We start from the raw sequence: 16,265 nt of genomic DNA, 5'->3' as shown, positions 1-16,265 counted from the left end.
GTACAGGTAACAAAAAAAGTTACAGATATTTGACTATATATAAAGCTTTCTGAGTGTGCTTTCCTGAAGCTCAACATGCCATCCATAAGTAAATTCAACTCATTAAAACTTTATGTAAATTGGATTATTTGGTGGTGTTTTAGAAGTTCTTTATGTATTTTGGATACTAGCTCTTTATTAGATATATCATTTGCAAATATCTTCTCCTATTCTGTGGGTTGCCTTTTAGTTTTGTTGACTATTTCCTTCACTGTGCAGAAGCTTTTTATTTTGATGTAGTCCCAATACTGTATTTTTTTGTGTCCCTTGCCTATGTAGAAAAAAGTTACTGTTTGTGTTCTCTTCTAGGATTTTTATGGTTTAGGTCTTTATCCATTTCAAATTTATTTTTGTGTATGCCTTCATTCTTTTGCATGCTGCTATCCATGCAAAAGTGTCTTTTTCCCATTGGATATTCTTCCCTGCTTTGTCAAAGATTACTTGGCCATATAATTGCGGCGTTATTTCTGGGTTTTCTATTCTGTTCCATTGATACATGTATCTATTTTTGTGCCAGTACCATACCGTTTTGATTACTACAGCTTTGGAATACAACTTGAAGTCTGGAATTGAAATGCCTCCAGCTTTTTCTTTTTCAAGGCTGCTTTGGCTATTCAGGATCTTTTGTCATTCCATACAAATTTTAGGACTGTTAGTTCTAGCTCTGTGAAAAATGCTGCTTGGTATTTTGATAGAGACTGCATTAAATGTGTAGATTGATTTTGGTAGTACAGACATTTTAACAATATTTATTCTTCCAATCCATGAGTTTGGAATGTCTTTCCATTTTCTTGTGTCATCTTCAATTTCTTTCATCAATGTTTTATAGTTTTCAGAGTACAGGTCTTTCACTTCTTTGGTTAGGGTTATTCCTATGTATCATGTTATTTTTGGTGCAGTTTTAAGTGGGACTGTTTTCTGAATTTCTCTTTCTGCTGCTTCATTATTGATGTATAGAAATGCAACAGATTTCTGTACATTGATCTTGGATCCTGCGACTTCACTCAATTTGCTTATCAGTTATAGCACTTTTTTGGTGGAATCTTCCAGGTTTTCTATATAGAGTACCGTGTCATCTGCAAAGAGTAAAAATTTTACCTCTTCCTTACCAATTTGGATACCTTTTATTTCTTTTTGTTGTCTGATTGGTGTGGCTAGCACTTCCAATACCATGTTGAATAAAAGTGGTGACAGTGGACATCCTTGTCTTGTTCCTGACCTTAGGGGAAAAGCTCTCAGTTTTTCCCCACTTAAGGTAATGATAGCTGAGGGTTTTTCCTTACATGGCCTTTATTATGTTGAGATATGTTCCCTCTAAACCTACTCTGAGGAGGGTTTTTATGAATGTATGTTATATGCTGTCAAATGGCTTTTTCTGTGCCAATTGCAATGATCGTATAGTTCTTATCCTTTCTCTTATTGATGTGCTGTATCACACTGATAAGATTTGTGAATATTTGACCACTTTTGCAAATCAGGAATAAATCCCACTTAATTGTCGTGAATGATTTTTTTAATGTAACATAATTCTCCAAAGAAGACATACAAATGGCCATCAGAAATATCAAAAGATGCTCAACATTGGGGCATGTGGGTGGCTCAGTCAGTTGAGTGTCCAACTTTGGCTTAGGTCATGATCTCACAGTTCGTGGGTTCAAGGCCCGCAATGGGCTCTGTGCTGACAGCTCAGAGCCTGGAACCTGCTTCATATTCTGTGTCTCCCTCTCTCTCTGTTCCTCCCCCACTCGTGCTCTGTCTCTCTCTGTTTCTCAAAAATAAACACTAAAAAAAAAAAAAAAAGATGCTCAACATCATTCACCATTGGGGAAGTGCAAATCAAAACTACAATGAGTTATCATCTCACACCTGTCAGAATGACTAAAATCAACAACATAGAAACAACAGGTGTTGGCAAAGATGAGGAGAAAAAGGAACCTTTCACACTGTTGGTAGGAATGCAAATGGTGCAGCCACTGTGGAAAACAGTATGGAGGTTCTTAAAAAAGCTAAAAATAGATCTACCTTATGATCCAGCAATCATACTACAGGGTATTTATACAAAGAACACAAGAACGTGAAGTTAAAGGGATACATATACCCATGTTTACAGCAGCATTACTTACAGTAGCCAAGATATGGAAGCAGCCCAAGTGTCCATCGATTGATGAATGGGTAAAGAAAATGTGATGTATATATATACACAAGAGTATTATTCAGCCATAAAAAAGAATGAAATCTCGCCATTTGCAATGACATGGATGGAGCTAGCCAGTATAATGCTAAGCGAACTAAGTCAAAGACAAATACCATATAGTTTCCCTCATATGGGGGATTTAAGAAACAAACAAGCAAAAGAAAAAAGATGAGAGAGACAAAGAGACAAACCAAGAAACAAACTCTTAACTATAGAGAACGAACTAATGGTTACCAGAGGGGAGAGGAGTTAAGGGGATGGGTAAAATAGGTGATGGGGATTAAGGAGTGCACTTGTCGGGTGCCTGGGTGGCTCAGTAGGTTAAGCGGCCAACTTCGGCTCAGGTCATGATCTCACATTTCATGAGTGCAAGCCCTACATAGCGCTGTGTGCTGACAACTCAAAGCCTGGAGCCTGCTTCAGATCCTGTATCTCCCTCTTTCTCTGCTCCTCCCCTGCTCACACTCTGGTTTTCTCTGTCTCTCTCAAAAATAAGTAAACATTAAAAAAAAAAAAAAAAAAAGGAGTGCACTTGTCACGATGATCAGAGGGTGATGTACGGAAGTGTTGAATCACGATATTACACACCTGAAACTAACATAATGCTGTATGTTAACGGTAATTAAAATAAAAACTTTAAAAAAATTTATGTAAAATACATTATGTTAAAATTAGGTATTATCGTAGGAATGGAAGTAGCCCATCCTCTCTGAAGGGTAATTTTGAGATAATTATTAATTTTTTTTATTTAAAAAAATGTTTAGGGGCGCCTGGGTGGCTCAGTCGGTTAAGCATCTGACTCTGGCTCAGGTCATGATCTCACGGTTTGTGAGTTCGAGCCCCGTGTCGGGCTCTGTGCTGACAGCTAGGAGCCTGGAGCCTGCTTTGGATTCTGTGTCTCTGTCTCTCTCTGCCCCTCCCCCACTTGTGCTCTATCAAAAATAAATTAAATGTAATAAAAAAAGAAAAAAAATGTTTAATGTTTTTATTTTATTTAGAGAACAAGAGAGAGAGAGAGAGCGAGCACGTGAGCAGGGGAGGGGCAGAGAGAGAGGTAGAGAGAGAATCCCAAGCAGGGTCTGCATATCAGAATAGAGCCCAACAGGGGGCTCAAACTCACAAACCATGAGATCATGACCTGAGCCAAAATCAAGAGTCAGATGCTTAACAAATAAGCCACCCAGGCACCCCTAAAAAAATTTAAATTTAAAAATCCTTTGCCCCAGAATTCCCACTTTTAGAAATTTATTCCTTGGGTAAACTCAAATGTGCAAAAAGAACAAAAATATAAGAAATACAAGTATTTTATTTGCAGCATTATTTATAATAGTAAAAGGCAAGAAACAACCTAAATGTCTCCCAATACAAGTTGAATAGATCATGATATATAAATTCAAATGCAGCCAGTATAAAAAGCAGGAGGGCACAGATCTGTATTTCCTGATATGGAACATTCTTCAAGTTACACTGTTAAATAAAAAACAAAAGATATGTAACTGTGAGTATATGCTACCACTTATAAAGGGAGATGGGGAAAAAAAACAGAGGAGACATAGTTATGTATGCTTACATTTACACAGAAAATCTCTGAAAGGATTCAAAATAAATTACAGTAGGAAGAGCTCTGAAAAGGATTTATTTTTCTCTAGACAGCCTATTTTACTATTTTATTTTTTTACTATTTTATTTTTTCAATCTACACATTTTACGTGTGGAAAGTTATTCATAAAAACAGTAAACTAAAAACTTTAATGTCCATCAATAGGGAAATAGCTTAAGAAATTGTGCAATCTATCATTTAGCCATATTGCCCAACTGTGCAAAGATATATATACCAGGGTGTTCCTATAATGTCACTTGTACCTGAAAAAATGAGGTCCACCTAAATGTCTATTTTGTACATCATATACAAACATATACTTTCCTAAACACAGATAAAGATCTGGAAGGAGAAACACCAAACTGTTAACAGTGGTTACATGGAGAGAAGGAACTGGGGAGACAATCCAGGGATTTCACATTTTACTCAAAACAATGTTATACTGTTTGACCTTTTTTACACAAGTGTCAATACTTTTGCAATTAAGAGAAAAAAAAATTAAAAACTCTGTAAGATATAATACACCCATTTAAGGTGATGCCAAATAGTTTCAAAATATCTTCCTGAAGACAATAACTACAAAGAAAAAATATAATAACTTTAAAGTAGAGAAACCTTGCAGATGCCAATTTGACCAAGTGATTAAGATAAATATCTCTAGTAACAAGAATATTGATACCAAGAATCCCTTAATGTGATACACTGAGAAGCTTATGGTACCACTTTTGTATTATTTTGCCAAAAATGCATAGCCTCAGGGCGCCTGGGTGGCTCAGCTGGTTAAGCATCCGACTTCAGCTCAGATCATGATCTCACAGTTCATGAGTTTGAGCCCCATGTCATGCTCTATGCTGACAGCTCAGGGCCTAGAGCCTGCTTCAGATTCTCTGTCTCCCACTCTCTCTCTGCCCCTACCCAGCTTACACTCTCTGTCTCTCTCTCTCAAAAATAAATAAACATTAAAAAAAATTTTTTTTTTAATTGCACAGCCTCATTCTAATCATGAGAAAACATCAAATCCAAATTGAGGAACATTCTACAAACTAACTTCAATATTCTTAAAAAATGTCAAGGTCACGAAAAACAAGGCAAGATGCGGTGCCTGGGTTGGGTAAGCAGCTGAGTCTTGATCAGGCTCTGCGCTCACAGTAAGAAGCCTGCTTTGGTTCCTGTCTCCCTCTCTCTGCCCCTCCCCTACATGTGCGCAACGACCACACGCACGCGCTCTCTCCTTCTCTTGCTCTCTCTCTAAAACAAACAAATGTTTAAAAAAAATTTTTTTTTAAAGAAATATAAGTCAAGACCAAGACGCTGTTACAAACCTGAAAAGACTTTGGAGAAATTGAGACATAGTTACAGGCTGGAAGAGATCAAGGAGAAATAATAACTAAATGTAATGTGGGATCCTGGATAGGACCCTGGAACAGAAAAACAATGTTAGTGGGAAAAATAGTGTAATTCAAATAAAGTCTATAGTTTAGTTAGTGTCATTAGTTTCCTGTCCCTGATACATACTGTGGTTATGGAAGATGCCTAACATTAGGGAATGCATGAGTGAAGGATATAAAAGAACTGTGCTGTTTTTGCAAGTTTTCTGTAAAAGTCTAAAATGAGTTCAAAAGAAAAAGAACCAGTACTGAAGATGTTTATTTATTAATACAGAAAGGCATTAATAATGTATAGTTTAGTAGAGCAAATTACAAAGCAGTATATATAAAACCTTATTTTGGTTAACTATATCTATTTATATGAGGGAAAAAATCAGGAGGAATACACACCAAAATGTTAAGAGCAGTGGGTAGTGAGATTTTAATGTATTTTCATGGAATCTGTATGTTTGCTTACAGTATATGAACATACTTCCATATTTGGGGGGATTTTTTTCAATTATAAAATTAAAAATATTTTACTAAAACCTTAAAAAAATAAAAAAACTACACCTTCCATTCCAGTATTCTAACTCCAACTTTTCTAGGGTACTCAACAGACCAACATCTTGTTTTCTCCAGAAATGTAGCAACAATTGTAACTGTGAAATAGAGAATATCTAATGTTCTACGGTATACCTAAGGTTATTTTCTCCAAACAGTACTCATGAAAAACAAAACAAAACAAAAAATCCTGAATATTTACTGCTATATACCAAACAAAAAACTTTTCTGTGTTACTTATATAATGGAAGTCATAGAATTAGTTCTTTTCAAGTTTTTGAAGAATTCTTAGAAGAACATGAGAAATTTGACAGTCACCAAAACCAAAGGGATCTTCTGGTTCAGGTCTCTCATTTTATATATGAAAAAACTGAATCACAGGGAGAATTAACTGGCTTTTCCAAGATCATATAGCCAATTAGTATCAGAGCCAGGAACAGATCTTAGGCATCCTAACTCCTTCAGTGCTCATTCTACTCAACCAAATAGAAGTACACAGTTCTTTTAAATTTACCCTCCAGACTAACAATTTCACTTTAGTAGTAAAACAAAACAAGTAACATAGTTTCACCTTTTTATTTTTTTTTCTTCCAAATGAAGTCTCTTCCCTAAAAACTGCCTACTGCATATCTTAGTCATTGGATGTTTTAGTACGAAGAACTAGTATTTTATGATGTTATCTTTATATTGTTGGCTGATTTGGGCAGAATGTCTGGGTGTTGATGCCTTAAATGTCCTCTCCAGTGATCTTACCACTAGCTGTCCACCGTTCCACCCCCATGGAGTGTTATTCCTTAAGGTCCATCTAGCTTAAGGCCCTCCTCTGTGAACGTTTCACTGATCAGCCTAAGAAAATTATTCTCCCCTGTAACTCCAATACAGCACTTACTGAAGGAGGTAGTCATTCAGTACCTATACCTCTGGCAAATAATATTAGTTATCGTTGTATGTGTACACTTAGCCTCTTCACCAAAACTATAAATTCCCTGATGGGAGAACCATTGCCTTACGAATCCCTGTATCCCCACAGGCCTACACAAGTACTTAATAAAAGTTCTCAGTCATTGCTGAATGTTATGGACTTCTTGCTAGAGAGAACAAAGCAAATGATGACATTAAGCCTTCTAAAACTATAGAATTCTTAAATGAGCTAAAGTATAATTTTACTTTTTCATGAAGACTTTTTCCTAGATTATTGTCACATCTATGGAAAATCTTTTTTGACTAAGATTGTCTTTTTTTCCAGATTAGAAAAACTACACAGGATGTATTTTACTAGGTGACATGTTCAGGGATTACTGGTGGCTGGAGTAGGCCTGATTTTCCTATTGTTTGGTTGTTTTTAGTGTTTTTACCCATTTGACATAAGAATAAAATTAAGAATTTTTAATTTCAAGGTCCAGAAGGAATAAATTTTTTTTTCAACATTTGCGGTTAAGAGAAGGCTTTCCTAACTTGACTCTTTGCTAAAAACAAGTTCTCACAATATTTAAATTCCCAAACATTCCAAACATTTTCCTCATCCCCACGGAGATTAAAGATATGTTCTCAATTCTGACCCAGGGACTTGGATGCCTGCTTGGAAACATCATTCTGGAAAAGAAACTAACTTGTAATAGGTTACTTTTGTTCAAACCACAGCTTACCCTTCCTTAGACAACTGTTTGGTATCTACCAGGCTTTAAAGGCCCTGTAACTTTTTTTCTAATTCTTCTGTTTTAAAGGAGTAACAAAATCTGGAGGCTCTAGAATTGTTCATGGTAAGTACTGGATTAGTGTAATTGGAATATCTCCAGGCACCAAGAAATCTTTTGGTTACACTAAGTTTTCTTGTAATACTATCTGACAGATTCATAAAGCTTAAGAACAAGTAAACAATAACAAAAACCCTAGTTCAACTGCTTACTCCATGAGGAAATTCTACAACACATCTGATAATCAGTTCCCTAAACCTGTCTGAACACTTCCTCTCGGCCAATGTCCATTCTTACAGTTCATAATCAACCCAAAATCTACCTTCCTATAACTTTTACCCTATGCAGTCTGAAATAATCCAATACAATTTTGGGCTCTTTCAACCAACAGCCTTTCAAATAAATGAAGAAAATAACTATTAAGTCTCTCATCAGTCTCTTCATTCTGGGGCTACACTAGAACATAGAAATTAAAGAAATCTGTCCATCCCTAGAAATGACATTTGGCCATCCCTAATGACATGGTATTCAGACCACTCTCCATGTTGATTACTTTTATGGAATGTGACCAACATGCCTCCATACAGAGAAGTGGAACTGTTTCTTACCTTCCTTATCCATGGCGCTAAATAGCTCTAAAAGATCACATTCTTTTTTTTGGTAGCCATATCTCATTATGACTTACTGAGTTTGCAGACAACCAAAACCTTTAGACTGATCGCATATAAGAGACCTGGTCCTATACACAAATACCGAGTCCTAGGTATAAGGTTGTATTTTCACCACAATTAACTTCCATTTTGTCAGTTTTGATGCAATATTCAGCCTGATTTCTTTCTGTGTATGTTCTATGATGTATTTCTTATCCCTGCCAGCTTTGTGTTGTGTGTAAATATGATAAGTAAGTATACTATGTCTTCATGGCCACTGATAAAATAAGCCAGGGTCAAATACAAAGTCATGTGACAAAAAGGCCCCTCTTTTTTCTTTCCTGTTAAGATAATATACAAGCACCCTGTCAGAATTTAGTTTTTGAAGGCATCCAGTCCCTCCTAAGCCATTCTCTCCCTTTTTATTCTCTGATCACAGGTTCATGCTCCAATTTTCTAAGCTCCCCTTGAAGTCTTTGGATGAATGAAATCTGCTTTCCTAAACTGTGGAATACACATTATCTTTCTACTCTATTGAATATATATCTGCAAATAAACTAAAATTCTTTCTTAGATGACAAGGTAGAGTATGTGTGTACATAAAAGTAAATGGGGCACCTGAGTGGCTCAATTGGTTAAACACTGACTCTTGATTTTGGCTGAGGTCATGATTTCACGAGCCCTGCATCAGGCTCCATGCACAGAAGCCTGACTGGGATTCTCTCTCCTCCTCTCTGCCACTCCCCGCTCATGCTTTCCCTCTCTCTCAAAATAAATAAACTTAAATAGTGAAATTCTCAAGGCAGAAACTTAAAAAAAGGAAGAAAATATGTTAAAAATAAATAAATGGATAAATTCATAGATTTTTCCTTGTGTTCTCAAGTCATTCTGGCTTACTCATAAATACCAAAAGTTCAAAGGCATTTTAAAAGGTAGTCCATAAAGACACAGCAAGTGGTTAAGCCCCACTCCTCCAAACAAGTCAAATAGACTTTGTTCTGAAGAATGGCATTAAATAAACTATTAGAAGGAGAATTATTACATTCAAGTGATTAACAGCAGACCCCATTCTCAACAGGGCCTATATCATTCCCAGACAGCAAGGAGGCACTTAAGGAAGCACAATAACTCTTCCAGAGTCATTCAGTAACATTTATTTAGTACAGCATATTTCCATAAGCACTTAACTTATTATAGGGTACAACTTAACATTTAAAAAACTGCTGCACCAGAGGCACCTGGGTGGCTCAGTTCATTAAGTGTCTGGCTCTTGATTTCGGCTAAGGTCATGATCTCACAGTTTGTGAGATGGAGCCCCACATTGGGCTCTGCACTGACAGCATGAAGTCAGCTTGGGATTCTCCCTCTCTCTCAACCCCTCACGCCCCTCAAAAGTATATACATACACTTAAAAAAAAAAAGTATACAAATGCTTTAAAAAAAAAAAAAAGAACTCATCAAATAACAATTGTTTCTTCAACAGGAGGCATGTTAATTCAGAATACCTTAAAAGAACACATAGGAGTTCATAGTAAATTACCCAGGACTAAAGAGGTCTTAATATTTTGTCTTAAGTCATCTGAGGCAATGAGTTAAAAGCCTAAAGAAAACTTTCATAGAGCACAGTGTATAATTAACACTTGTAGAAAATGGGTAAAATGATGGCAAGGGAAATCTGAAATAATCCCACATGAAGAGAGGATGGGCAGGACACTGCATTGCTTCATCATGCATTACTGATTATACACATATCTACCCAGTCCCTCTCTGCAGTATTGAGGACAAAACCCTCTTTATTTTGCAGGATGATGTCTGTTATTAAACATAAGCAGTCAATCATCAGCACCAGCTTATCCACACTAAATTACTAGTCTTCTCTAGACTATTACAGGTAGTGGGACTGTATCGATCACTCTGACCTGCAGTTTTAGGCCTCAGCTTCATGTCTGAGTTCACAGAGTCTGATACCGAAAATCAATTTTCTTAACTGCCTGCAATAAGAATTAGGAGATGGTGATAAAAAAAACAACAGGCACTATGCCCTGCTATGATCTGGTGACAAAGCCCTTCAGTCAGAACTCCAGAGACCTTGGTTTTCATCCTAGTTTTCTCCTTCTAAATGTGTCTTAACTACAGAAAGCTATGCTGTGGCCTAAAATGATATAGATATTCCAATTTCTAAGGAATATCACCACCACTGAAAAGAACATATAACTTCTTATTCCTTCGTCTACTATCTCAGTATTTTATTTATTTTTTAAAGACTTTTCTTTTTTTTATTTTTTAGTATTCATTTATTTATTTTGGGAAAGTGAGAGTGCAGGGGAGGGGAAGGGCAGAGAGAGGGAGAGAGAATCCCAAGCAGGCTCCATGCTCAGTACAGAGCCTGACTCAGGGCTCAGTCTCACAACTGCAAGATCACCACCTGAGCCGAAACTAAGAGTTGGACGCTTAACCAACTGAGCCACCCAGGCACCCCAAGGTTCCTATTTTCATAAGTAATCTACCATCCAATCTGGGGCTCAAACTCACAATCCTGAGATCAAGAGTCACATGCTCTTCAGACTGAGCCAGCCAGGCACCCCATCTCAGTATTTTAAAGTCAACTATCAAAAAAAAAAAAAAATTGTTATCAATTAAAGATTCAGCACACATTTGAGATTGTGGATAATTTTTTCCTTGATTTTCATACTGATTATTACACAAACATAACAATATTAGATGTAAAAAAAAAAAAAAAACAAAAAACTAAAATCCCCCCATTTGGGGACAATATAATTTTGGGAGTAATGGAAATGTTCTATATTCCAATTTAGTAATAGTTACACATGTGTGTACATTTGTTAAGCCTCATCAACCTAAATGCTTACAATGGAATCACTTTATTGTACATAAAGGATATCTCAATGTTAATTTAAAAAATTCCCCTTTCAAAAAAAAATTAAAATGAAATAAAAATTTCCCTTTCAATTTTAAACTTTTAGCCTCATTATCTCTTAACCTCCTCAACTCTTATTATCTCTACCTCTGCTCCACCTCAGTTAATGTCTTCTCATTCATTCATTCATTCATTCATGCATGCATGCATCAAAAACAATTTTGAAGCAATGTGTTAGTACTGGAGATACAGATGTGAACAAGAAACAGTTCATGCTCTCAAGGAGTTTATGGTCTAGAGGGAAACACAGACACTGAACAGGCAATGCTGAGGATAGGCTGAGACATGCTGCATGCAACAGAAGTATGAAAAGTGTGCCCTAGGAACACACAGAGGTTCAGCTAACCTGGCTCTACCATCACAAAACCTGATGTACCTCCATGTTCTCAAACTCCAAAACCCCTTACTGAGCACAATGTTCAGTTCTTCCACTTATGTCAACATCATAACTTTTAATACCTCAAATACCACCAATTCCCCCAGAATTCCTACTTTGGCATTTCTTACACCCTCTTCTCCCTGCCACATTCAGCCTAAACTTTAACATTAGCTACCACCCCAATATGCCCCTTCATTTTTCTCCCCATCCTCCATTCACAACCTCCCTCCCCAATCACTACCAATCTTGTTAAAACAAATCACTGATGCTGATCCTCAGTTATTCATTAAGAATATGTAGACGTCTGCTATTTCGAGCACATACTGGGATATATCAGTGAACAAGTCAGACATAATCCTTGCCTTCATGTAGCTTACATTCAGATAGGAGTGATATTCAAATAAGTAAATAAAGACAACATACTAATTGCAAATCATAGGAAGTTCAGTAAGGAAATAAACAGGGTGGTTTGAGAGACAAGGGTAAGAGGAACCTATCTTTTAGACTTGGTAAGTATCAAGAAGAAACAGAGGAAAAACACTCCAGGAAAAAAGAACAGTAAGCAACAAAAGCAAAGCACAGGCCCCGAAGGAAGATAGATCTTGTGCTTGATTTAGAAACTAAAAGGCCAGGGTGGCTAATAGTGAATGAGGAGAAATAACAGGAAATGAGGGGAAGATGTAGGGGCCAGATCACACATGGTCCTGAAAAACTTGTAATGAGTTCACATTTTATTCCAAATAAAATGGGAAGCCATTGAAGGATTTAGGCAGAATACTGACATGATTTGATTTAGTCCTAAAAAGATTACTCTGGCTGATCTGTGCAGAATAGACTGGAAGAGGGCAGAAATGGAAGCAAAGAGATCAGTTAAGAGGCCACTGCAGTTGCCTAGGCAACAGATGGTGATAGGACTAGAGAGGTGGAGTGGAGACAGAGAGAGTTGTTTGTGTTCAAGAGCTATTATGGAAGTGTCATGAGACAGGGAGAACAAAATTCTTGATTGGCCTCCGTCTTTTCCCCTCCCCAAACCTGGTCCTTTCTCTCAGAATATGACACAGCCACAGCCATGAATGCTTAAACCAAAAACTGAGGATCCAGACATCATTTGTTTCTTCCCTTTTATCCTCAGGCCTAATATCCATAAGCAAATCTTTTTGCTTCTACCATACTTCCAAAGTCTCTCTCAAATCTATCTACTTCTCTTTATCTTCAGCGATATCTCTCTCTAGTACATGCCACCATCAGCTAAGGCTTGGGTTACAGCAGTAGCTTCATAATTGCTCCCCCTGTCTGAAACACTTATCAGACATCCAAGTGGATATATCAAGTAGGCAGTTAGTTGGATTTGTGATTCTGGAGCTCAGAAGTGAGATGACCTAGAGATATAAATTTGGGAACTGAACACATACCGATGGTATTTAAAGCCACAGAACTGGACAAAATCACATAGGCTGAGTGTGTAGACAGGGAAAAGAAAAGAGGGTAGTACCATGCTAGAAGACATCTGAGATGGACTTAAGAAAGAAAATCCAGTCAAAGAAGACAGAAGGCAGAAGTTCTGTCAGACCATCCCACCAACTCTCTGAATTCCCAGTTTTTCGCAGTCCTTATCTTCTGAACCCAATAAACGACCCTCTCCTAGAAACTATACCCTATGACACCATGCTACTCTCACCTCCTACCTGCTTGGTTGTTTCCTTTTTACATCTTTCTCTGGTTCTTCCTCCATCTTCTATCCCTGAAATTCAATCATTCCTGTCCCCAGTCCTTCTCCCTCCTTTCCCTCTCCCCCTCCATGTCTGTCTCTGTGTATATGCACAAGTACACACAGACACACACAGACACACATAGACACACACACACACACACACACACACTTTCCTCTTCAAAGATCTCCATTTCCCACAATCTCAACTGTCAACTCTATACTGACAATCTCCACATGTCTGGCTAAGTCTTACTCAAAGTGTGACTGGCCCACAGACCAGGATTTCAGAATCAGGAGGGTATGCTGTGAAAATTCCCCACCCCAGACCTAAAAAATCAATTCCTTTAATGATTCTTAAGCAATGGCTTTTATAAATGCCCCATAATTCATACCTATTATTTCACCTTAATTGCATGTTAGGTGATATTAGGAATTTGAGAGCCTCCATGCTTTTCATAGCAATAGGACAGAGAAATGATCTGGAGTTTAAGAAGAAAGTTTTGGGGTTTTTTGTTGTTGTTGTTTGTTGTTGTTGCTGTTTTTAAAGAAAACAAAGTATAACCAAGGACAAGACTAATGGAGTTGGTAAGATTTCTAAAACCTTATAATTGTCCCATACTTACTATTTTTGTTTTCCTTGCCTCCCAATGGTAGTTTATAATACAAAATGATTCAAATGTTAAAGAATTTCTGGGCTTCTTTCACTTAACAGCAAAGAAATAGTAAACTGGAAGACCAGTATCTCACTCTACTGTCAGAATAAATGAAGACGGTAGCTTTAAAAAGAAAAGGAAAGGAAAAAGTATCTGGTCTTCATCCAGATATGATGACCCTCTTAGATCACCCTGTCTTGTATTAAAATTCTTTGAACACTTGTCTGATCTGTGTCACTAAACTGTGAGTTCCCTCAGGCTATTACACTTGTCTTGGCATCTACCTACTGCTTTGCAAAACCCAAAGTCTTGCCCCCAAGAAATCTCGTATTTCTTCAAGTACAGAATTTGCAAAATAACTCTAGCTTGATTCCTGTACTAATCTCCAATTACAAATAAGTGGAGTCTGGATTGAGGAGGTTTTACTATACCACTGGAAGAATTAGTGTATCAAAGCATTGGCAAAACATTTGGCAATACAAAATTACAGTAACACTTCTGTCCAGTTTCTGTACTCCTTCTAAGAGGTAAAAAAGCACAAGCTACCATTAAGACCAGATGTTTCAGCTGCTTCTCAATTTTTCCTACCTTCTCATTTCTTATCATCTCAAAGAGATGCTTCCTCCTTCAACACCAGCAGTGAAGTGAGGTTGAACTGCTATTTGAGGTGGAGGATGGTTGCAAGCACTGCTCTAGTTGGTCACCAAACTCTTATTCCAACTCCCTCCCTACCTGGTTTCTATCTCCCAGCCAGTCGCTCCAGTCCTTCCGGTGGATTCTTATTTCTGGAGCTCACTTAATTCTCTCAAACAACAATGCTTAAGTGTCTGCATGATTAAATAGTCCAAAAAATGCTTTTATTAAAACTACAAACCAAAGAACTTTTAAAGAGGTATATATCCTACACTTTTCTATGTGCAGCAATAAAGACAAAGTGATAAAACTGTTAACATCATGCATCGATCAAAATTTGGTTATTCCCTGTCTAGCTCCCCACTAGATGTTCAGAGACATCCAGAATATTCCCTAATAGTTACCTATCTCCTATCCTCCTCATCTGCTTTCTCCCTGTAGGCAGACTGCTAACTCAAATTTGCTCAGAGACAGTGAGGGCAAAATACAAGGGCAAAATATGGATTGCGAAATTAATTAATGGTGTGCTCTGTATTGAAAAGTCTGGAAGTTTCTTCTTCACCTTTAGAAAGAACAGATGACGGGTTCCTCCACTGAGGGTTAGGCCTGGGGTTCTCAAGATACTAGAATGAGGGACCACAGTTCCTACACCCCGTATCTTGACATGAGTTGACAGCATTCCCTGCCATTACCAGGCCCCACCCAGCCAGCTGTGAAACATAACATTAGGTGCAGCGTCCTGCATTTCTGTCATCAAGAGAAGGTGGCACTGCGTCCATCGGCAAATGGCTTTTCCTCCAATACCGTCTTAGCCCCCATACCAGAGCATCTAATAGCATCACCAGTTATTTCTACTTCAGGATAGAGACATGCTTGAACTCGTCACGACTAATAAATGACAAAGTCATAATACTCCGTAGACTTGGCCGGCAGGAATGTGGGTAATGACTAACTTTTATTCCATGGCTTCCTTCCAGATCAATCCATACTACTCCCCCTCTCCAGAGCCGCCATAAGGGGCGAAGCCCGACATCCTCCTGAGCGCGGTATGGAGGGACTGGGGGGGGACAAAAGGAACTTGCCTACAAGGACTTACAGATGCCAGGAGCTGAGGGGTCTGGGGCAACTCCGTGCTGACTTCCATCCTCTCCGCACCCCCAGCCTCCTCGTCCGCCATCTTGAGGGAAACTGACACCCGCAGTTCCAGACCCCCGGCCGAAGACAAGCGGAAACCTGTGGCCGGTCCAAGAAACACGGGGCGGGCGACACTTTTACGACGGCCCCTGAAGTCAGGTTTGACGCAGAATCGAGGCGTGGCTTCCGGTCCGCTTCCCGGAAGCAAGCGTCACGGACCTTAGGGCTGGAGGTTTTTCTTCTCCTAATTTCTTAGTCGTAGTGCCTGGCCTCTGAATAGTTTTGCACCTGGTTCCGATGCTGGGAACTGTTGCGTCTACGAGGTAAAAAATAAATTCAGCGTCCATTTTGAAAGTAAGAAAACTGTAGGGGGCTGAGAACCTGTTCTAGGTCTCTTTCTATCCAGGTTGTTGGTCTGAGTGTGTTTGTCTCCCTCCGTACCCGCAGTGGCTCCCCAGAACCCACAAAATGAGAAAGTACTCAAAGCTATTACATGTTTAGGAATGTAGCCCATGGACACTTGCACATGCGCACAAGAAAGCTAAAGCCGCATCCGCTTTGGGGAGAGGTGGGTGAAGAAATAACGAAAAAATGAAACCTTGTAGTCGTCTAGCCGTAGAGGGAGGACAAAATAAACATGGTCATCCGCGTTAGGGAATACCATACGTTGGTGTTAAAAAGAACAAAGTAGATTTTTGTGGAAAGATAA

General features: G+C 38.2%; 2 protein-coding genes across 3 annotated transcripts in view; one reads left to right on the top strand and one right to left on the bottom strand.

The window, feature by feature from the left end:
- The window catches only part of UBR1 (ubiquitin protein ligase E3 component n-recognin 1), a 133,262-nt gene extending 117,571 nt beyond the window's left edge, over positions 1-15,691 (bottom strand). The window contains exon 1 of the mRNA XM_042942244.1: positions 15,519-15,691. Within this exon, the coding sequence (XP_042798178.1) occupies positions 15,519-15,599 (81 nt within the window). The 5' untranslated portion in view covers positions 15,600-15,691. The remainder of the gene's footprint in view (positions 1-15,518) is intronic.
- A 63-nt stretch (positions 15,692-15,754) lies between these two features.
- Positions 15,755-16,265, top strand: part of TMEM62 (transmembrane protein 62) — a 45,761-nt gene continuing 45,250 nt past the window's right edge. Inside the window, exon 1 of one of the 2 annotated variants that reach the window (XM_042942247.1) lies at positions 15,755-15,879. In XM_042942247.1, the coding sequence (XP_042798181.1) occupies positions 15,854-15,879 (26 nt within the window). In that variant the 5' untranslated portion in view covers positions 15,755-15,853. Of the gene's footprint in view, positions 15,911-16,265 lie in introns of both variants that reach the window. The other variant, XM_042942253.1, reaches the window with a different exon arrangement.

This window comes from Panthera leo, chromosome B3 (genome assembly GCF_018350215.1).
Source record: "Panthera leo isolate Ple1 chromosome B3, P.leo_Ple1_pat1.1, whole genome shotgun sequence".
NCBI lineage: Eukaryota > Metazoa > Chordata > Mammalia > Carnivora > Felidae > Panthera > Panthera leo.
This window is presented reverse-complemented; position numbering and strand designations above follow the sequence as displayed.